The sequence below is a fragment of the Marmota marmota genome, unplaced genomic scaffold (assembly GCF_001458135.2).
Source record: "Marmota marmota marmota unplaced genomic scaffold, marMar, whole genome shotgun sequence".
Classification (NCBI taxonomy): Eukaryota; Metazoa; Chordata; class Mammalia; order Rodentia; family Sciuridae; genus Marmota; species Marmota marmota.
In genome coordinates, this window is record NW_025999842.1 from 11,809,725 (window position 1) to 11,834,712 (window position 24,988).

Consider the following 24,988-nt stretch of genomic DNA (forward strand, 5'->3'; position numbering starts at 1 on the left):
AAAGATGAAGACACTCCACCTGCCAAATATTTAAATGTGAAAGCTTGAAATACTTCAGAACTTGGTCACAAAGTTGTTTAGAGCAAAGATTTGGGTTTAAAAGACACATGTAGACCTCAATATTGGCTTGTGGCTCCAACAGAGTGGTCACAAAGCCTCTGTGCCTGCTAGTTGGGAATTACTTAAGTTCCTCTTCCTTTGCCATTCAATTTAAAATATTTCCTATGTTCTTCTTCACATCATGGGCAGACAGTGGCCAGAATCCTCAAGAATGAGATACTGCCTAAAACAAGTGACAATGATGGAAAACCACACCCACATAAACATTTTAACCTTTAGTAGCCCAGTTTCCTATCTGAAAGATGAGAATACTACCTAACTGCTGTGTGACTGAAATGGACCACAATTTGGCATCAATAACAGCAGCTCAGATTGTTAACAGGTGATCAATAAATACTGAAGACATGAGAAAATTAATGTATGAATTTACAAAAATGAAGGTTGGGGTGATGTAAATAAATAAAAATAAAGGTATTGACAACTACAACTAAAAAAGAAATATTAAAAAAAAGAGTCACATATCTGTAATGTCATGCTTCATACAAATTAAGACTCAAGAAATTATGAAAAGCAGCCATTTAACTCAAAATTCTGAAATGCAGAAGATAATGCGTTAACTGGCCAATCACTCAGACTTCTTAAAGATTATGGTATTAACAGTGTTGAATATTATAAAAATACTGATGTTTCAGTTTTTATTAGATTCTGTGTTAGGCAAATATACTGCTAGAGTGAACGCAACAGCTCATTTGCTGACATAAGCCATTTACCATTTTATATACCAGTTTAGAATAATAATCTGAATTTTATTAAAAACAAAAAATAAATCTAAAAAGCTTCCTTCAATTACACAGTATGCACAAGAATTTCTGTATTACATCATTTTACACATGTTCTGAATGACAGAAGTCAAAGTAGAACTTACTACCATTTGAAGAGAGAAACAGTGAAAACCACACACATTTACAGAGTAACACTAGTCTCACAGGGAAGAGCTGTGATTTTGGGCTACAGCAGGAACTGAAATTAGGCACATGGGAGTAACTTGAAGAAAAAAAAAATTCAATGCTTAAAAATACTTCAGTAAAGAAAAGTCAAACATCTGTAAATAATTTTTAAACAAATCTTTTCAATATGCTGTTGCTATAACTCATTTTTATTCAAACATTTTTCTATTGCTGAGGAATATATCCCTCTAGATAAGATAAAAGCTTTGCTTTCTTTCCCTGGAGGGAAGAATAAAATAAAATTAGTATTTATTTGTTCAGTGATTGTTTTTGAATTTCTTAGACTAGAATAATTTTGAATCTTATTTCCCTGTTTGCTATTTCCACCCCAAAAATGATGGTCAGAATAAATTTAAAACCAGAATTACTAAAAAGTTTGGTTACCTTGATAACATCTCTATTTGAAGTTTTAATGGGCAAAGACATTGATGAAACTGGCCATGGATTTTAATTCTCCACAGTACCCGCTTTCCCCCATTTTTAGGGATAACAGATCAGCAAACAGAATAAGGCTGAATTGCTCTCAATGTCCAGGACAACTACAAAACTGAAAATCCCAAGGAATTCATTGTAAACAAACAGCAATTTCTCAACAGCCTTTTGCATTTGAAACCATGACTAAACCTACTACTTTTTTTTTTCCATTTACCATGTTGATATTTTTTTGAAGTATCTTCATGAATAATGATAATAACAAAAATAATAATAAATTTTCCCTTTAAGTCTTTTAAAACATAGCAAAAGACATCAGTGTCTAGAAATGAAATCTGAACTCTCTAATGCTAAATCCTTATGGAAAGTCAAGCCCTAGCATTTACACTTGGATATCTCATGCTCTGAGATAATTAGAAAGGCTGCTTAACAGTGACTCTTCAGATGTACACACAAGTACAATTGCTATGATTGAGTTATGCTTTCCTTTAGTCTATAGTTATTTTCTGTGCCAATTTTATTTTACTATTACGTTGAGCCCAATATTAATATCAGATTAATAGTTAAATTATATGGGATTGATAACCCTCCTTTTATTTAAATCAAGTGATAGAAGATATTAAGTTCCTAAAAGCTTTCTAATAACAGATTCTTAAGAAACTAAAAATGACACAGTTTAGTATGAACTGTCCTTTACATTTATTGCTTGTATACACATGAGATTATAAAACTCAGTGGGAGGAAGAAAAAATAATGGAAGAAAAAGTTACCTGTTTTACATTTTTAAGAACAGCTTTTATAACTTATTATAATTTTGGGGGGAGTACTTGGAGTGGAACCAGGAGTGCTTTACCAATGAGCTACATCCCAGCCCTTTTTATTTTGAGACAGGGTCTTGCTAAGTTGCTTAGAGCCTCACTAAGTTGCTAAGGCTGGCCTCAAACTTGCAATCCTCCTGTCTCAGCTTCCCGAGTCGCTGGGATTACAGGCATGCGCCACCATGCCCAGCAGTTTTGGTAACTTCTTAGATCCGCTTGTTTATCTGAAACAGACCAAACACAGCAATACAATCATGACAGAATTCTAATGAACAGAGCAATTATGCTTTCATTTTTTTATTTTATCTTCTAAACACCGAGCTATAAAAACGAAACTGATGACATTCATATTTAAAAGATGCTCTTGTATTGGTATCAAAATGTGATTTGTTTTAATACCAACTGAAAAAAATAGACCTTGTGTAGATTATTACTTCAATGACATTTTACTACTCTTATTTCGAAGGCTGGTAGCAAAGTTACTGTTAACAATATAAATATTCTCTTTATAAGTGTTGAAATTGTCTTGGAAGTGTTGAAAAGGCAGCAGACATTCCAAGATGGGCTTGCAAGGAAAATCAATTATTTCAATTTTGAAGGTAAGTAGGATACCTGATGAGTTTATTCTGACTATTTTAACTTCTGTACTAACTTCTGATTTTCCTGGTTTATTCCTTATTTGGTGTTATCAAAAGAAATCTAAGTAGAGGCCTTTTAGCTTACAAAATTATTTCCATTTTCCACTATTTTCTCTTTAGCTTTTAAAAATATGTGGTAAAACAATCCAATTAATCATTGCAGGAAGGAATGATCATTTAAGCTAGACCATATTGTTTTGCCTTTAATTTCATTTACGAGAAATTAATGTTTGAGTCATAAAAGCTTTATAGTTTCAACACACATACACACAGAATTCAAAGTTTTTATGCCTTAAAAAAAGAGCTTCATTTTGTTCACTGTATCATGAACAATTTTTAGTTTGATGAAAACTAACAAAATTGCTTCCATTAATACAGCAGTCATCACTTACCTTTAAATATTTTACAGATGGAACTGTGTTCAGTACTGATCCAAGGTGGCATCAAAGCCATTACCATAAACTAACCCTAAAGGTTCTATATTTCTGCAATGTACCACCAATTATTCTAAATTTATAATACCCTGTCTTTAACTTGGTGTATATCATCTTTTGGGAAAAAATTATTAGTTTTTTGAGATGAGACATAAGAACAAACTCATTCTCGAGGTTCTACTTCTGAAATAGAAAAAAGGTCGATGTTTGCACATGGCAGCTAGTTTGAAAACCCACGTTCTGTTCGGCTACCCTTCACACAATGAGCATGCATATATACCCACAGTTCACTGCATCTGTTCTGAAGCTGAGAACTGCTGCTTATCCAAGTCATAGAGGCCATCATGAAATTCAACGAGACAGTGGAACTGCATATCCATATCCACCATGAGAAGAAAATAAATGACGTAACAAATGCAGCAAATATAGGCAGGTGGCATTCAGAACACGCCAAAAAGCTAATACTCATGAATTGTCATAGGGTTTTTCTTTTTTTTTTTAAAAAAAGTTTTTCTTTGCATATTTTAAAATTTAAACAGTCTCAGAGAATCATGAAGTGCCTTGTCGTTTTTGCTGTTGACTTCTGATGACCTCTAGTTGTTTTTTGCATTGCTGGTAGTAAGTAGAAAGGCTTTTGTTTTCATCTAAAAGCTTTTTATGTTCCTGTACCAGGCGAGACGTATTTTGCTGGTCCTTTTCATCCTGGTCCAATTCTGCAACTAGTTCTTGCCTAAAAGGAAATACCACATAATAAATATCACCAAGGATACAAAAATTGATTCCTTAACTAGCTGATGCTAGAAGCTCAATTAATGAGAACTTTTATTTTGAGTCTATCTTTTGTATCTTAAGTACATGAGTCAAATAAAAGTATGGGCCACAATGGAAACTATCGCCCACTCTTACGGTATCACCATACAAATAACATAATCCTTTCATAGGGAACTGTCTTTGGACAATCAATGAATTAGATTATGTGGTCAAATAAAAACTTCAGAGAATTTTTCATTTGCTATCTTCTTTTTGTGAAGGAAGGAAAAAAAGGGCTCTAGCCCATCACAGGAAAATAACACCGAAGTTTTAAAAATTCATATTCTACTTTTATACTCATGTACTCATATTCATATGCTGATGTCACAATCCTATTTACAGTGCTGAGTGGTAGCTAATAGAACATTTGTAAGCTAGTTAAAAGAGATGTTATCCAACTTAAAGCTCTTTCCTATTTTAAAACAGAACAATATAAACCACACTTAAACCACTTACATTTGCAGACACTTTTAGGAAAGACTCTCAGAGTTTTTAGTCAAACTTCTTTCAGCCCCTTTTACTTAAGGATAGAGTATTAGCTCCTAAAGTGAGGTTACTGGATATAAATGAATAACTAATAAAAAAAAAATCTTCAAACAAAATAACTTCCCAATATTTCTCATTTAAATACTTAAAATTGATTAAAACTGCCATAGTTTTCACATTCCCCTATATCCACCATTATTTTTTCTGAACAAAACTCTTCTTTCAGAGAGCACTGATTAAATATGTGAAAAAAAGAAATGTGGATTTTTTTTTTTTTTTAAACCAACATCAAGTGCCAGCAGTTCTACAATAACATCTACAATTTCTAGACTATAATATTTAATTTCTTTTTCAGGCTTACCTTTACAATACCACATTGATTTCAGTTAAATTACTGTATGAAAAATTGTGATAAAATTCTTATTTTGAAGTAAAATCACAAACGTCTCATGCATTATTTTGGAAAACAAGAATTTTATGTAGAGAAAAATTAATAGAAGGAATCTTATTACCATTTTTTTTCCTTTGATTTTTGTTTCCACTTATAAATCAGCTTCATAAAATTATATGGGGGGGTTATGCTTAGGGTTTTTTTTTTTTAATTAAAGAACTGAGCATAGAATAGTGTGGAAACTGGTTTGGATTTCTTTTCTTTCTTCTAGTACTAGGAATTGAATCCAGGACCCTGAACATGCTAAGCAAGTGCTCTACTGCTAAGTTAAATTCCTAGCTCTTTGATTTCTTAAAAATGGGAGGAAGGCAGTTTCTGTAACTCTCAGAAAAACACATATAGGTGTAAAATTCCTCAGAAAAATACTCAATGATATGAAATAAAGCCCTGTAACAAGTACTCCCATTCTCATAAACAAAGATCTGAAAGAATATGTGTACAAAATTGTTTGTAAGATGAAGCACACCTGAATGTTGGTAACCCAAATTACGACCAACTTTGAAACTCTGAGAACATATAACACCTGTATATATAGCACTAGTTTATTCTCCTTAGTACAAATATGATAGTCAAAAGGGTGAGTTTTGCATAAAAAATAGTCAAAGGGCACTTAAAACTTAAGACTTACTTTCTCTGTAATAACAATGCAATTTCTGTTTGAACTTTCATATATTCTTGTGCCATTTTACAATGCTGTTCAAACACTGCCATGGATTCTTTGGAGTTTGGGCATGGTGCTAGAGGCTGAAAATAAATCAGGAATGTTAAAACATAATTAAAATCAAATCTCAGTTTTTAGCTAAGACGAGAATTAAGACAGAGACTGTGATATATTTTTATAGCACTAAAGCAACAATCTTTTAAAAATAAGTGTTAAATCATGCCCTAGAAAATGTTCATGTCTTTTTGTCAGAGTTAACTCAGAACTTAAATTGATACTTGCTGTTTTAACACTTTCATGTTCTAGAGAAATATGACTAGAGTACTTGCAGCTTCTGGTATGACATTTCAGGCTGCCAAACTGTGTTACACTAAAAGGTTTTTTTTTTTTTCCCAGACAGGGTCTTGCCCAGGCTGGCCTTAAGCTTTCAATCCTTCTGTCTCAATCTCCTAAATAGGTGGGTATAAGGTATGTGCCACAGAGTCCAGCTCCTAAGAGATATTTAGCTCTCATACTTGTGAGGAAGCACCAAAGTATATTACTTACATTCTTGGTCACTATGAACATAAGAATGCATCACAAAATGTATTAAATAGGGATGAGTTTATGAGTTTTATATTTTAATGCACTAAAATTAGAGAGCGAAAATGCTATGCTTGGCAGTCTTGAACAAAGATATGGAACTATTTTAACACGACTGTTACGATAAGAACATATGATTCTGCCAGTCTTAAATCTGAATAAATTAACTAAAAATCCTTTATTTTAATTTGATTTTAAAGTTTATTTATGCTATAAGCATATAAATGAATATACAAGGATGAATAAAAACATAATAGTCAGCTTCAAAGACAATCTCCCTAAGAAGAAAAAAGTAAACTTCCATTGAGAAAGTGCTCCTTTACCTGTAGTTGGTGATCCAGTGTAAGATAAGCCATTGGGATGGAGTTATCTGATCCATTGGTATCTGGAATTCAAGCATATATTTTATTTATTTTCTGTTATAAACAATAAGAAGGTATGCACAAAATATTGTTTATCTACATAAAGTAAGTAGTATACCAAACAAAAGTTACTGCTATTGGTAATGAAAAGGGTGATTTTGATTTCTAAAGGTAAAGAGAGCACATCTGATTATATATATTAAAGTACAATCACATTCTGTGATTTAAGTTTGTTATAAACAAAACAGAACACAATGTTAAAGCTTATGAGCCTTTTCTTAATTAAAACAAAAATAATGATATGAGACCTTTATATTCAGCCCTGACCCTACCTAATCAAATCCCAAATCTCTTTATTATACTATGTTTACAATTATGGCTGGGTCAACTCTGTCCCAGGGTAAATAGGTAAAGGGAGAAGCAAGCATTCTTTTCCAGTAGATCATTTTCAACTTACACAGATTCTAATGTGAACCTCTCAACTTGTCCCTCCCAATGAGAATGAGAAGAAAGAAGAGATATTACTGATGTGAGTACATTATCCATACAAACGATATGGAAACAAACAAACAAACAAAAAATTTAGAAGTGTGCCTCAATGTCAGGCCCCCAAACAGTTCAATTGGTTAATTCAAACAACCAATTCTATCAAACTATTTGAACAGGCAGCTCCCTATTCCCTGCCCCCTGACCTGACACCCAATGCTGGGGATAAAACCCAGGGCCTCTAGCATGCTAGGCAAGCACTCTACCACTGAGCTACATAAACTTTTGTTTCTGTTTCAAAGCGGGTAAAACTGCCATACAACTTGACGGAGTGGTATGGGTAAAGGCAAGGTCAGGATGACAAGGAGGTGCTGTATTCAAACCAATAAAAAACTAAGGAAGTTTGATGGTTCAGTAGCCTCTTAATTTATAAGATTACCTTTTATTTTTTTTCCTTTAGTGCTAGGGATTGAACTCAGGGCCTCACCACTAGCTCTGCCTCTAACCTTTAGGTTTCTTCTTCTTTTTAAGCCATTAAGAATGTGCTCACAAGTTACTACTAAAGCTAATAAGCTAAATCAGACCAAATGAGGTATGTCTGAAAGGAACCCTCCCACAATGCTTGTACAAACTAAGCACTCAACACAAGGTGGTGGTAATTATTATTACTATTGATAGTAAATGGAGAATTAGAAATGAAGTGCAATTTTAAATAGTCAAGCTTATATTTCATTGAAAAAGTAATGTTTTTTTTTTTTTTAAAGTAATGTCTGTTAAATACTGGGATGCCACAGAGAATATAGCCCAGTAGAGCCTTAAGGCTCTTATCCTAAAATCATAATATAAATGTTTTCAAAAAGTACTAAACAAGAAAACACTTTGTTATTTCTCTCACCAACTTTCTCCACACTCCCAACAGTAGTTTCAATTATGCTCCCACTCAAATGCTGCATTGTATAAAACAAAAACTGACTAAAAATGATATATCCCTGACTTAATAGGAAAAATTGTCTTGAAAAAGCTTCCTGAATATTTAATATTTGAATATTGTGAATATTTAGTATTTCCACTCCTGTTATTCTTATTTAAAACATAGATACCTTATATATATCCTATTTTATCAGATTTCTGTGTCTGATATAATTTTAGAATTAACATTTCTCAGTACAGTGCGTGTGGGAAAAAGTTCAAGCATTATGTTTTTCACATGACTAAAGCTGTTCCATGTAAGTTCTTAATTGAATTTCACCTTTTTTCTAAAACCAAGAAGGATTTCACTTTCTCATTTATATCTAAATTGAAATTGAGCTTCCAGTTTCTAATACCAATAATTGGTAACGAGATTACTCTATGAAAGCAAATGGCAAGGTTATTCCAGTTTATTATTTTAATGTTTCAACAGTTAATCAAATTTACCTCCTTTTCTCAGTGTCAAGATTCACACTGGTTTGATTAAATTGGGCAAAATCTCTTTCCTGGTTCCTCCTGCGCAATACTTATTACTACTCATATTATTTAAGTATGCAGTCTCTGCCTGGAATGCTGCCTTTTCCTTTTTGCTTTAGGATTGAAGAGTACAAAAAAAATTATGGACTCTGCCAGGACTCACATTTAATTGATTTCACTCCACTGTTAAAATGCTTAGCTTGTACTATTAAATTTAGTAGTTTATTATACAGCATGATGAATTTACTGTTAATGTGTATCATGACTTTAGTCATGATTACAAGGAAAGGCCACATCTTAAATGTCTATCTTTGCAAAGTACTAAGCACAGAAGAAATTCTTTAGTGAGTTTCTCTTTCGGCAGCTCCCTCTACTCGGTCCTTGGTATGTATTTCTTTAGACCCATTATATTATAAATAGGAACTGAAAAGCACTCATTATCTGCTGATTATTAAATTATTATGTTCTTTGAAAACACACAGAAACTTCTGGTACTTGTGGCACTTTTAGGTACTGGAAAAGAAAAAGAGAGAGACAGGGAAATACAGTTATGAGAGCTACTGAAAAGAACATGCCACATTGTTGATTTATGTCTTTTCAGATCAGTGTAGGCTGAAATTTGGAAGCTCTGCCCAGCTGAGAGACAGACCTGGGCACAGCCAGAATGTCAGAGAAAGTACTCCTGTGGTTCAGGAACCAAAAACTGCTAATATTACCTGAATGTTAATGATAAAATCTGACAGGAGCATTTCCCTGTCTACCACTTGGGGGCAAAAACAGGACTATGATAAATTCTAACTGAGTAGTGGTGAGCTGTGCTAGGAATGAAATTTAGGAGTTCTATTTACACTATATTTAAACTTACTAAAACTAGAGGATACACCCCTTGCTAAACATAGTCTTATCTTACATGACACAGAGAAAAGCCACTCGGTTACTTTTTAAATTATAAACTTGACTAAACCATGCCAAATAGCTATAAATACCTGTCATATTTTAGTTTGTGAAGACAGAAAGCTGACTGTTAAATTTTAATTATAATTGCCACTATTAATAACAACATAGTTGATCTTATGTAAAATCCCAAATGGTTTAATTTTCTAAGGTCTAAGAGATCATCTTTCCCTCTCTGACTTATAAATAAATATTTTAATTTAAGTATATTTGCTGAGTCTTTAGTTAGGTATTCTCTTAATGTTAGGGCAAAAGTTAATTCTACTATAGCACATAATTTCTTGCTTGTCCCAAATGAAACTATTCCATCTCTATACCTTCAGAATACTAAAATACTGATATTGTGGCAAGTTAGTTATCCATGTTGGTGAGTTTTAATAACTCACTCTCTTTTTTTAATCAGGGATAAAACCCGGAGTGCATAACCACTGAGCCACATTCCCAGACCTTTTTATATTTTAGTTTGAGACAGGGTCTCTTTCCAAATTGCTTAGGATCTCACTAAAGTTGCTGAGGCTGTCTTTGAACTTGTGGTCTTCCTGCCTCAGCCTTCTGAGTCTCTGGGATTACAGGCATGTGCCACCATGTGCCTAGCTTAACTCTTATTGTTTTTTTTTTGTGTGTGTGTGTGTATGTGTTACTGGGGATTGAATTCAGGGCCTTGTGCACTTGAGACAAGCACTCTACCAACAGAGCTATATCCCCAGCACCTTTAAATTAAATTTTAAAGGTCTAAGTAACTGAATGAAGTCTCCCCATCAGGCTAATAACCAGGAATTTTTTTTCACTAAGTGTTATTCCTTAAAACAAAAGACTGAGATGAAGATAATGGATGGATATTTTAACCATTCTACGAATTTTAGTTATGTCAAAATTAATGACTTTACTACTATCATCTAGTTGGATGGATCACATTAGGAAAACCATAGACTGAATTATCAAGCATACAATATGCTTCCTAACTAGAAAAAACTAAAACAACTATCTTCAAAATATGTGTTTAGTATCTAGGAGAAAACAATGCAGAGGTCAAGGCAGTCTTTGTCACAGAATTTAAAGATATTTTAAAATTTATTGGTAAATAGTCATTTTATTAATATGAACATCTAAACTGCCAAATAATGCTTGTGTTTGTAAAAATTAATAACAGTACTAAATGAATGTAAGTAAGATGAATTCAATTTCTTATTATAATGTGGAACTAGACTGGTCACCTGTGGAATCATCAGGGGTCCATGGATGACTTCGAGTTGGCTTTTCTGAGGTTGGTCCTGAGGTAGTGATCATTCTGACACTAGGACTGGATGACCTACTGCTCACCTGTAGGAAATAGTGACAGAAAAAACAAAATGTGATTTTTCATTAAAAAAACAATGTCAAAGCTAGGTGCACTGGCACATGGCTATAATCCCAAGCAGGAGTGTTGCAAGTTTCAGGCCCACCTGGGCAACTTGGTAGGATCTTGTCTCAATAAATAAATAAAATTAACAAAGGACTGGAGATGTACTTTAGTGGTAAGAGCACCCCTGGTTCCATCCCCAGTACTGAAAAACAAAAAAATAAAATAAACAATCAAAAAAAGAGCAGCAAGAGACTATTTCCTTTAAAAGGCAAAAAACAGACCTCCATGGGTAGAGGTCCTAAAACACTCTTGAGAAAATAAACTAGGGGCTGAGGATGTAACTTAGTGGTAGAGGGCTTGCCTAGTAGAGTTCGATCCTAATCACTGCCCTCACCAAATCAAACAAAAACCCCTAAAGACATTATATATACATATGTGTGTATGTGTGTGTGTGTGTGTGTGTATAAATTTATATGTACTCATGCATACATATTACCCCTTTGAAACCAATGAGCTTCAAGAATGTAAGAGAAACACTCAAGACTGAAGCAAGCAAGACCAAGAGAGCAGGAAAGGTAAATGGGCCTGAAACTTGGGTATCGTACAACACCAATGGCCTAGAGGTTTTGTGTTGACTGCCTGTTGCACCAGAAAATTAAACCTTAGCCTTTTGTAGGATGGGTGAGCCTGGAGGAACCTGTGTTTAAACCTAAAACTTAGGGCAGGTGTCCTTCTCAGAGAAAGAGTAAACTAGGAAAAGAAAAATCTACTGACAAAATGGTGATAGGAAATCAACCTGTCTCTGTATGGGATGATGTTGGGGAGAGGGGAGAAAAATGTTTCCACAAAAAATTTTCCAGAATCAGTGGAAAATATAACAAATCCCAACCACAACAAATCTCAAGTATAAAAAACAAGAGAAAAGCCATATCCTGAATTTAATCAACATGGGACATATACAGGCAACTTCTAGAAAACAGACAAATAGAAGATAGACAAAACAGCCAGAGAAAAAAGACCGATTCATAGGTTGAACGTTCCTAATCCAAAGACTTGAAATTAGAAGTGCTCTGAAACCCAAAACTTTTTGAGTGCTGTCATAATGCCAAGAAGTAGAAAACTCCACATCTGACCTCATGTGACAGGTTACAGTCATAACATGAGTACTAAAAATATTGTATAAAACTACTTTTAGGGGCTGGGGTTGTGGCTCAGTGGAGGAACACTTGCCTAGCATGTGTGAGGCACTGGGTTCAATCCTCAGCACTACTTAAAATGAATAAATAAAAAAAAGGCACGTGTCCATCTAAAACTAAAATGTAAAAACAAAAAGGCACTTTTTGGCTTAAAAAAACTATTTTCAGACTATATGTATAAGGCATATATGAAACATAAAAGAATTTTGTTTGATTTGGGTTTCATCCACAAGATATTTCATTATATATATAAAAATATTCCAAAATCTTAAAAATGTCTTAAATCTGAAACACCATTGATCCCACACATTTATAAGGAATACTTTATCTACAAAATCTCAACAGCAATAAGAGATGCCAGAAAAAAGGTGGAATATCCATAAAGTGAGAATTGAAAACTACCAGTCTAGAACTGTTTAGTCAACAACAACAACAACAAAAAAATGTGAAGAATGAGGTCAAATAACATTTTCAGATGAACAAAAACTGATGTAACCATCCAGACTCATACCACAGGAATTCCTAAGCACGTACTTAGCAAGAAAAATTTTTCTTGGATGAAAGGGCCACAATGCAAGTAGGAATACTGATAAACAAGGGTATCAGTCCACATACTTAAAATATTAAGTGACCAGAACAGTGACTAATTAATAGAAATACCAAACAAATAAACAATATAGTAATAAATTTATGTACAACAACAGCATAAGCAAGAAGAGAACGGATTTAAAAATCCTCATTCAGGATGAGTAAAAGAGGCAGGAAATGGGAGGAAGGAGGAGGGTTGGGGAGACACTGGGGACAGAAATTAGTCAAAATATGTTTTTATGTAAGTATAAATATGCCACAATGAAACCCACTGCTCTGTAAACTGAGATGTGCAATTTTTTAAAAAGAAGTAGTAAAATTCAACTCTCAAACCAGAAAGAAAAAGTATGAGATGAAAAATATATTTATTCAATCCAAAAGAAGGTAAGAAATGAGAAAAAAAGAAATAAGAGGAAGCACAAAACTTACCAGTAAAAGTTAACAAGTGTAAATGGGCTAAATTTTACAGTTAAGACATTGAAAAGAAAAAGGGAAACAAAAACCAAATCAGATTATCAGGATTAATTAAATGCTGTTTAACAGAGACATACCTAATTCAGAAAGAGAAAGAGAGAAAGGACAACAGAAAGTTAAAGAATGAAGAAAGATAACCAGAAAAAAAACTACCCAAAATAAAGTACCTGAAAATAATATTAGAATACATTTTAGGGAAAAAATTATTAGAAAAAGAGACAAAGTAGTCAGTGGTTCAATTTGGAGTATGACAATTCAAAATTTATATGTTGTACCTATATATCGTTCAGATAAATAAAGTAAAAATATATAACCAAACTTCAAGGAGAAAGGGACCCATCTATCATCATAGTGAGAAATTTTAATATTCTTCTATATATGATACATAAAGAGACCAAAACCCCAAATACATACAGAAGAAAACCTGAACTACATAAAAAAAACAAACCTGATCTAAACATACATGACCCTATGCCAGTCAAATGCAGGCATTCTTTTCAACACCTTTGGAATTGGAACATTTGTAAAACTGTTTATATTATAAGCTCCCAAGTTAGAAAAAAGTGATCATATTAAACAAAATGCAATTATCTTTTGTACTGACTTCAAAACTAACTTTAAAAATCCTATATTTATTAATTTAAAAACATTTTTAACTAACTCACTGGTTAAAGAAAACAAAATGAGTACTAGAAAATATTCAAACTAAATTTAAACATAACTTAAAACTTAATGCAGCTAAAAAACATACAGCAAAATTTTTAATTCCATATATTTATATGAAAAAATCCTAGAAGCACTGACAATTTGCAAGGCAGGGATCTAACTTACAAGGTGAGATAGAGTACTGAACTGTAAGCCTCCCTAAAAGAAAAATAGTAAGCTGGGTGTGGTGGTGCATGCCTGTGATCTAGTGACTTGAGAGGTGGACTGCAAGTTCAGGGCTAGTCTCAGCAACATAGCAAGGCCCTAAGGAACTCAGTGAAATCCTGTCTCAAAATAAAGAATAAATAAAGGACTTGGGATGTGGCTCAGCAGTAAAGTGCCTCTGGGTTCAATACTCAGGACTGAAAAAAAAAAAAGTATAAAATATTTTTAAAATAGAACAAATACTGTGCCTAGTCAATTTTTACAAATTTGCAGTGAAATACACAAATCTCTAAAAAATAAACAAGTTACCAAAATGACGATTCATCACAGAAAATACTAAAACCCATAGAGTTGTTATAGTAGGTGTCTATCACTGAGCTACATCTCCAGTCCTTATTTTGAGGCAGTATCTTGCTAAATTGCCCAGGTTGGCCTCCATCTTGTGATCCTCCTGCCTTAGCTCTCCTGGGAGCTGGGATGACAGGCATGTGCCACCATGATTGGCTTGAAAAGTTTTATAGTTAAGTTCTATCAAACACTCAAGAAACAGACTTTCCCAGTCTTAAAAAACTTACTATAAGAAATAGAAAAAGAAGAAATATTTTCTGATTCATCCTGTGAAGGCAGTAAAACCTGATCACTAAATAAGGACAGTATAAAAAGAAAAATTACTAGCAAACCTTCTAGTAATACTAGAAAAAGGTGCTTAAAAAAATCCTTAGGAAATCCATTTTAGATTTTTTTATCTTTGATAATTTGATAATTTCAATACATACACATGTAAGTGCACGCATGCACACACACACACACGGACAAGAATATAATTTGTTAGTTATGAAGCCTGACAAGTGAAACTCATGAACCCACAACCAGCTTAAGAAATGGTACTTTAGCACTTCAATAACTTGCTTTCTTTATCTGTAGAGATAGGGCTGGGCTAAGAATGTGATGGCTTATAATGTTCCACACAGTGTCAAAATTCTATGATTTTAAGTCTTGAAAAAGCACAGCGAATTAGATACTAGACAGTAAAAGAAACTTTTAAAATCATTTCAAGGATAAAAATCATAAAACAATTTTGAAGAAAAACTGATAAAATTGGGTACTGTTGAAATTTCTTTAGAAATTCCCCAAAGCTTTTCTATACCATAAGCAATTTTTAACTCCATAATCAGATTGGTCATTCCAAAACCTCAGTTTCATTCATGCCACTCTACATAGGTCTTCTGTATATCACAATCATCGTTCTGTTCCTCCTGATCCTGTAAGGTCCAGCTCAGACCTCTTTAAACATTATGTGGTCATTTTTGTTACTGTTCTGCTTCTCTGTGAACCAAATCAGACCCTATGTTTAAGGATGAAATGCCTAGCACTGTATCAAATGCAAACCATTCACTTACTGGTTGCCATTGGATCAATTCTGATATTCTCAAGCATTTGTGACTCTTGATCAGCAGGTATATATTATCCACCTATATTCTCTCCCCTCTCACAATTTTTTCTGCCATTGTTTTCCTCCCAGCTTTTCATCTTGACTCCAAATTCATTCAAGGGTAAGTGGCCAGCACATGTATGAAACTGAACTACATAAAACTGCTATTTTTGTACCAGAATTTCAAATGGTTCAGTCTAATACTTTGCATACCTGGGTTTAAATCTGTTTGGGTATTTTTGGCTGTAGAAACTTGTATATGTAACTCAACCTCTTTGAGCCTTCCTCATTTATAAAGTGTGGATGAGAAGAAGTTATAGATAAGAAATTGGCTTTGGAGACAAGAAAACCTAGAGTTTGAATTTCTGCTCTGCCAATTATAAGTAGTTCAACTTTAGATAAATTCTGTAATGTCTAAACTCAATGGAATCAAATAAGTTAAAAGTAAATGAAATCAGTGTAACATATCATCAAGTTGTAAAAATCAAATAAAATAATGTACACTAAAGATCTTGACACAAAAACAATGCTCATTAAATGTTGGATAAGCTGGCTGTAAAAACAAGATGGGCATAAGAGTAAACTTGTAGCACTTAACAATTCCTTTCCTAGTTTAAACATCAGTTCTTTTATAAAGCATATAAATGACTAAACCCTATTACAAGGACATATTTCCTTCTTTGAATTTTGGTTATGTTTATAAAAACTTCCTACATAAATTTGGGCCTGAGATGCTTTATATTACTCTAATTTTTTGAGGGGGGATAAGTGGGAGTGAGTATTGGGGAACTCAAAGGCACTCTAGCAGTAAGCTACATCACCAGCTGTTTTCATTTATGGACAGGGTTTCATTTTCTGATTGGCCTTGAACTAGTACTCTTCCTCCCTCAGCTTCCCAAGCTGTTGGGATTATAGGTGTGTGTCACCACTCCAGGCTACTCTCAAAAGTTTTTGATTCTTCAAAAGTACTTTAATTTCTTTAGAGAACATATATATTTTTATATTATACTACCTGGGCTTTAGAAAGTAGTTAACTATGTAACATCCACATAAGTACTCAATGAATAAAATGTCAACATGAGCTTTTGGAATTCACATATAAAATGGATGCTTAAACTTATTTACCTTTGGTATACAAGAAGAATAAACATACACCAAAGTGATGATGTGCATATAAATAGTACTTTTTAGATATTGTTACCCTTGATAAATCAAGTATCTTATATTATGAAATTATCACTGAGTCCTTTTAATTTTCTTTGACTGAAAGCAAGCCTTGACTTCAGAAGCATAGACTGCTTTGCTCATAATTATAATTTATATTGTAAATCATTAATTCTTTTTTAATCTCTTGCAGTGTTGGGGACTGAACCCATGGTCTCATCTATACTCTCAGCCCTCTACTGTAAATTGAGTGTAGTGTTTCTTTAAAGTGTTGGCAGACTGGGTTCCAGTCAGTATAATTTTATGCTAAAATTTTAACATTTTTAAAAGGAAAAGTAAATGTGACTGCAACATAGGATAATCAATATTGGTTATGAGTAAACAAGACACAGTACAAGTAAGAATCAGGTCTTCAAAATATAAGAATAGATTTAGTACATGGACAGAAGGGCCATAGAACACTTGTAATATTAAAACAAATAAGGCTATCTGGACCTAATATGAATAGACTCCTGAAATTTAAATCTTTCTCAAGAGAATTCTTTTTTTACTTGTTTCTTTTCACCTTTTCCCAAGCTCTTGGCATTTCAGGTATTTGACACACTTGTTATACTTGTATAGATTTCTATAGCTACAAAACTAAGAAATAAAGCTAATATTCTTAGTTTAAGTTTCAAAACTTTCTTTAAAGCTATAAGAAAAGCCATATGGAGTTAAATTTATATGTATAAATAATCTAAAGTCTTTATATGTCAAGGAATGTATATTTTAATGAATTTCTGGTTAAATTTATGTTATTGCTTGCAACCTACTGTGAAGGTTATGTAGTAGCTTTTTTTTTTAATCACTAGAAAAATTCTGATGGCTACATATACTATCAAACTATTAAAACACATTTTGTTCCTCCCTTCAAGACATATACAATTACTTTATTTTATTCTCATATAACCTGAAAAGTTTCAGATATATATATATATATAAACATAATTTATTACAGGATTGGATAGGAAAGTGTTCATGAGTATACAGAAATGCTACAGAGCAATTTAAGGCAGCAAAAAAACACTAAGCCAAATTTAAACTGAAGGGGAAAATTACCATCAGTAGACATGAACCAGAATTGGCCTTTGATCAGAATTTTATGTTTATAAAAAGGAATTAAAAGTTATAATACTGAAAAAAGAAAAAAAAAAAAAAAGCTTGGCTTTTTATTTCTTACCTGAAAGTCTGGAAAAATATTTTCATTAAGGCAAGAACTTATGCCAAATGCTATTATTTAGACTGTCCAGTTCACTAGTTTATCATAATTGCATCAGTTTGAAGTTGTAATTTTCACTGACTGAAGCCTCTCCAAGAGAAATCTCTAATATAGATCTACAATGGATAGAATTCCAAATGGGGCATGTAGGCATTCTCAAGAACAGATAATTTTAGCGAAACACAGAAAGGCTCACACAAATGTATAAAAAATAAATTTGCGCAGTCTTCTGTTCAAACTTATTATCATAACAAATATTACAGTTTAGCCTTGCTCAATGTATGATAGTTAGAACTCATCACTGAAAACTATTTAAATAATGATGATGCAGACTATCAGAAACCAAAACTTTTAACATTTACTAAGATTACTCTAACACAAATTACATCCAGTTTTATATGAAAGATAGAATGATCAAGAGCAGAGTTTTTGGGCCATGAATCAAATTTGCATTAACACCTGGTTATAACAAGTTAACAGCAGCAAGATTGAGACTTAGGTTCTAAGTTTCTCCAATCCTTAGTTTAGCTACCTGCAAATCAAGCAATAAAAAAATATCTACTCTACATAGGGTTAAGATTTAGATAATATATACTTATTATAATATATAACTCCAGTTTACAGGTAAAAAGTCATTTTATTGAGATTGATCTTAAGCCTTTTATAAGGGCTTGCCTGGTACAAAGTTAGTGTATAACAAAGGGAAGCTATTATTACTATAGTTTTTTTCATAAGACAATTGATCAGATAAGTTTGATGTGCCCTAAAAGCTCCCTGAGGACTGGGCTTTATTGGTATTGTCAGTGTACCCCAGCCAAAGACGACCAGAACCAATCTGCTGTGTTAAGAGTTGGGTTTAATATTTGTTGCTGTGAAGACAACTTATCATATGGTACCATGGTGTGTGTCAGTCAGTAAGAGGGTTTTACAAAGAAACTTTTATAGAATTTAGCCTTTAGGTGAGTGATTTTGGGGAGGCTCTAAGGAAGTTGAGGTTCACTGTAGAGTGGCTGCTATCAACAGGAGTGCCAATTCTATAAGGAAGGCAGACCAGAATGAAGTAAAATAGTAAAGTAGCATTCATATTAGGTGGAAGAGGGCAATGTTTGGTATTTTGTGGGTGGCATCGAATTATTTTTTGTCTGTGTTTAGACAACATTATAAACTGGGCTTGTTTTGTCTCATTTTACCATGGTCTCAGCATAGCCTTGTTTGATGTTGGGGTCTAGAAGATGATGTCTCATACGTAATAATATAGACAACTGTGAGAGTCGGAACAACTTCTAACAATACTGACACCTCAGTGTCAGATCAGTTCTTGGATATCTAGGGTTTCTTTTGTCTTTCTCAAAGCCTCTAGGAGGGCCATACCCATTGTAAGTGTTTAATAAATGTCCTGAATTAACTGCAAACCATGGTTAAAAGTAAGTTGTACATTGCAAAGAGACAACCTTTAATACATATGCTTACCTTGCTGCCTTTAGTTAAAAAGTTTTTTTGCTCACTATTTCTCTCACAACCAATTCTAGTTTACAGGTGAAAAGTGTAAGTCATTTTATTGAGATTGTATCTTAAGTCAAGAGCCAAAGTAATAAACTTTGGTTGGTTCACTTTTTTTAATGACATGTAATGTTAACTTTTATCAGTAAATTCTTTCTCTCTGATGATGTACTAGGTAGACAAAATTCTTTTCTTTATGCTGTTTATCAATTTCCATGGCCAGAAAAAAACAAAGCAAAAACTAAAACAGAAAAACCAGCTTATCACTGCTTTACCAGGAAAGAACTATACCTTCAAAGTATTAGGAATCCACATTATGAATACTTTTGTCTTTCAAATAATGAGTATTTACCAGTAATTTTTAAAAGTTCAATTTAGTGGTCATTTATCACATACTTTTCAGGGGAAAATGTTTTCATCATATATTAGGGTTACTGTTTGTCAGTTTATTCCAAAAGGGACATTAGGCATTTTAAGGTTATAATGTTTAAGTAATTTTGAAAGAGTGGATCAGTTTTAGAAACTGGCTGTATAATGGTTGCACACCAACTGTTTTAGAACAGAAGTTACAGTCATATAAAACTTTCCCTTACCCAAATCTTTTAGAATAGTCTATGACAAATCAAGCAAATGACTGTCCCACAATCAGTCTGCCTTAGTTCCTGAAAGCATCATTATAAATTAAAGAGTTAATAACCACGATTACAAGTTATATAGAACTTATGAGAAAATGAGTAAGACTTGGTGTAAAGAGAACAGTCCTGAATTAAAGCAATGCCCTTTCTCCAGAGTCCACAGAAAAGCATGCACACTAGCAGCCACTGCTTGTGTCTCTTAGAGCAGGCTTCTCATTCCTAGTCAAAGGGAGAGCACTTGGCTAGAGGTTCTCATAACTGGAATATCAATAGCAATAGTAAACAGAGCTTAAAAGGCTGAGCTCATCAAGCTTCTCCAGAATCAAAGCAAGTACCAGATGTCAAACTATCTGTTACTAAAGCTTTTAAGTATTTGAGGGAAAGAAAAAGGGAAAATTTTAGTCAAAAGTTCCAGGGCCTCACAAAAAAAAATTTACCAAAAAATTTACTGTTGAATAAGAGGAATAAAGATCTAGAGTTACTAATATCATAAAACATACAGTAAATGTGTCTGTATATTTTAAGAACATATGTGTACATGTGCATGTAATCAATGAGTTGTATAATAAAAATATTTCTAGATAAATGAGAATCAAAGATACTTATTAAATATCTCAAATTATTTTTTGTTAAGTTAGTTAAGATGATGGTAATACAGGGCTTTCAAATTTTATTAATGAATACAAAGAATCTCTAACATTTATAGTCTTTTATAAAAATGAAATAAAATAACTTTTCAGGATGTAAAATACTAATACAAATTATCACAAATTAAATCACATTCTTTATAATATAGAATGCTAAAATTTTACATGAATACGGATCATGTGATAGTTTTATTACTTCACATGCATGCTGTACTTACAAAATTTATTTCAGTATAAATGAAAACAAAACAACAACAACACATCTCATAATCAGTTCTCAATCATTTTAGAGAATGTTATATAAATTATATATGTTAGGTACATTAACCTGAATAACAAAAAAACTAATGATTGATCTACTTTTATATATACCTGGTTGGTTAAGACACTATATTAGTCAGTAATGGTTTAATAATAGCACTTTCTGGACTATCTACAAAAAAGAAGTGATAACAACATTATGGGTGGTTAGAAGAACATCTAGAAATATAAATAAAAACCTTGACAACTGGAATAAATGCCTTTCTGGAGTGTATCCAACTGCTTGCTAAATATTTGTCTTAAGGATATTTCACAAAAATACAAGTGCAGTGGATATGCTACATTAAAACACATGCCAATGTCCTGTGTGGCCCCAGAAGAAAGGCATCTTATTGGGGAACTACTTACTCCTCTCATTGATAAAAAGGAGGTAACACTGGTGATTCACTTTAGAGTATTATGATAATGACAAATTATTAATTATACAACTGAATATTTCTTTATTAAAATGTATATAAAAATCATATACATAGAGAAATACTGAACAATTTACTTTCTCATTCAGTTTAAACTTACTTTAGAAAGTTATCCTTCCAGTTAAATTAACAACAGAATCTATGCTTTTTGAATATTTAAGTTCATTGTCAATTCACAAAACCACAATTTTGGGTCAATTCACAAAACCACTTTTGAAGAGTATATTATAGTTAATGCTTGATTTCTGCCTATCATTTTTCAAAGACAAAGAATTTGAATGTTAAGTCTTACCTGACCAGGCTCTGTTCCAGTAACAGTCAAGTCTTGGATGGATCTACGTCTTGGTTGCCCGTTACCTTTTAAAAAATAAAAAAAGTAAAATAATGGAAGCTATTCAAATAGGTTAATAAGGGTATAACTGCTATAGCAGGATGTTTCCATCTGTTGCTCCTTGGATCTAAACAAAATGTTTATGGGAAAAAAGAAAAGTGAGTTTATTGTGTGTGAGAGAGAAAAGAGGGAGAGAGGGAGATAGATGGATATGTAAGGAAAGGAAGAGAAACAGCTGCAATGTTTTAACTCAAAAGTTGCTGGCTTACAACAGAATATGTCCTAATACAATAACCATTCCGACCACATGAATAGCTGATGAACTCTCTTCCACCATCTTTTGTCAAGTGTTTACATAGATGAATGCCGGGGGGCTGGAGCTGATGACGGCATCTATTTCAAGGTCCTTACGTTACAGTTTTTTACAGCAAGACAGCTAGCATGTTGTAAGACACAACACAACTGACTTTAATGGGCAGCAGTACCTTGTTTCAGGGCCTAAATGGATGCTTAGGCTTAAATTTATTATACCGAGTCACACTTAATCCTATTAATGTTTGTCAGAATCCAGTAATTTGTTATTTGTGAATATCAACTCAATTTCCTCCTGGAGATAAATTTACTTCTTATTTCACTCTCAAATATATATTGTTGAAATGTGCTGCAATATATGTGTGTATATATATATATCTCCTGCTTTATTTAATAAAAATAAAAAAGAATGCTACAAATTTAAGTCTTTAGCAAAATGGAATGAATTGAGCAATAGTGTCACTCAGCACTTTTATTTGGGAACAGGGTTGTTTATACAGTATCTTCTAAGATGAGAGATCAGCTGTCTAAAAGGAAACACCAAAATACCATGCATAACAGCTGACACAATACTCAAAATTCTTTTGACTCTGACAGCTATATTATGTAATTTTTCAACTAGTGGGCAGTACTCATAACATGCACTCTAATAGCTGTGGCCCAATTAGCAAAAAATTCATTTTTTAAATTTCATATTTTTATGATTCTGAGTTTAAAAAATCCTCTTAAACTAATCAACATAATTTGACAGCTTAAGCCATGTGACCTCATTATTGTTTTGCATATAAATCAAACGGACCTTACGATGGAATAAGAATGTTTAATGCAATAATATGTGTAGTGAATGTAAAAATTCAAATTTATAGCAACTTCTGAAAGTCTAAATCATTTCTTTCTTACATCTTAGACTTCTTTGCATAATATGAATTCAAATTTACTTCAAATTTCAATTTATTCACAGAAGTCCCAACTTTCCAGTACAAATTAAAACGAACTGTGTATTTATTGAACCAGGCATACCAAGATATTTTTATGAATACTTTTAACTATCCCTGTTTCCAAGGACAAGAAGGAGTCCCATCATGATGACTAATAAGCAATTTTAGGCACATTTCATTCAACACACTCATTCTAAAATTAGCAATAGATGAGACAAGCTTGTAAAAGTGTCTGGAATTCTCTTTTCAGATCAGCAACATTTGTGAATCTGAGGAACCATCCTGCACATGTGTCTATAAACTATTACATCACCATCACTGCAATAACAACAAAAATGAACTGGAGTCTATGTGGGGGGTAGGAGGAAAAGGAGTAAAAACTTAAGGAAACAGGGTAAAGAAGAGCAGACAGTAACAAATACCATTAAATGAGAAATCCTCCAAGCTACAGCATGAGTTAAAGCAAGCAATATCAGACGATGCATTTTAATTAGCATAAGCATGGCAGAAACCACCTGGCAAATAGTTCAGACAAAGCAAAAAAGGATTGCAATCAACAAATACTTGTTGCTCCAATATTAAGTTTAAGTCATAATTTAGAAATATGAATACAAAAATCAATCTCATAGTACTGCAAATGAAAATCACTGCATGTGTTTGCAGAACATTTGGATTCTGAATATTTTGCAACTGAATGATTCAGAAATGCACTCGTTGTACATTTTTCTATAGTTTTTTGATATGTGCATACCTGTATTACAAATAGTGCAAACAAAAAAAAAAAGTAGAAGAAATGAGCAACATGATATAAACAGACACTCGATTAAGGAATCTAAAACCCACATATGATGGAGTATTTCATTCTGTGATCAATTCTGAAACTTTCTTTACTTATGATAGAGAAAAACTATATACATATTTTAGAACGACTTTTCCTAAGTAAGAGCAACAGAAGGAATACATCATGAGGCCAACTCATGCTACATACCTTTGCCTACTCCCCATCCTCAAATCAAAAGGGAGGCAGCTATAAACAATAAGCAGTTTATAGGTGAGTTGTTTTCATAGTTATGTTTTTAAGTCAAAATCCACCTCTTCGAAGAAGTTTCTCTTTTAAATATAATTGCATTCCTAAGCAAGTCATCCTAGAATTCTTCTGGAGACTGCCAGCTTAAGTCCTAGGCAGACCACTTCTGTAGTTTTTCTTACTGGTTTAAATATGTTCACAGATTTCCATCCCTTTAACTATACTCATTTTTTTTCAAAGTTCCTGATGACCCTCTTCACTTAAAAAACAATATTTGCGTGAAGACTTCTCTTAACCAAAATTTGGGGAAATTTAAGGTTCTTAAATTAGAATATTATAAATTATAGGATGTTATTCTGATGTGTAAAATGATTAAAAATTTTATATAGCATCATATATTGCAGTATTAAATTCCTGTTTCATGGTAAACTGAATATGTGATTTAAAATGTATTCTTATTTAAGCTACCACAAATTTCATATTCTTAAACTACTTTTAGCAAGTTCTGCCTCTTCCCTTAGACCTTTCAGGTAGGTTTTTCAGTTTTGTTTTTAAATTTTAAATTTTTAAATTCTCCTATCAAATGAGAGCAATTATTACTTCCTGCTGAATTGTGCCTTCTAATAAACCAGATTATGCTAAATTTTTTTAATATTATAAAAAATAATCTTGGTAGACTACAATATAGTGGATGGACTCCTAAATATTCAATGTAAAATTAACTTCTTTATTAGTCATAATACACAAAAATACTTTAAAAGTATGGTGGGAATAAGTGACAGAAATAGGCATAGATATCTTAGTTCCTCTTGGGCCCCAGCATCCCTAATCAAAAGTTTACATCTGCTAATGACACTACCTTTACAATAATTAATGACACTTATCTGTGCTTGCAGATACCTTGTATGAA

At 32.8% G+C, this 24,988-nt stretch overlaps 1 protein-coding gene across 2 annotated transcripts in view; it reads right to left on the reverse strand.

Moving 5' to 3' along the window:
* Window positions 1-845: 845 nt before the first annotated feature.
* Map3k7 (mitogen-activated protein kinase kinase kinase 7) overlaps window positions 846-24,988 on the reverse strand; it is a 64,509-nt gene continuing 40,366 nt past the window's right edge. For both annotated transcript variants that reach the window (XM_048810117.1, XM_048810168.1), the window contains 5 exons: window positions 21,763-21,827; window positions 10,842-10,947; window positions 6,703-6,764; window positions 5,765-5,880; window positions 846-4,119 (listed from right to left, as the gene is read on the reverse strand). In XM_048810117.1, coding sequence (XP_048666074.1) covers window positions 3,939-4,119; window positions 5,765-5,880; window positions 6,703-6,764; window positions 10,842-10,947; window positions 21,763-21,827 — 530 coding nt within the window. In that variant the 3' untranslated portion in view covers window positions 846-3,938. The remainder of the gene's footprint in view (window positions 4,120-5,764; window positions 5,881-6,702; window positions 6,765-10,841; window positions 10,948-21,762; window positions 21,828-24,988) is intronic.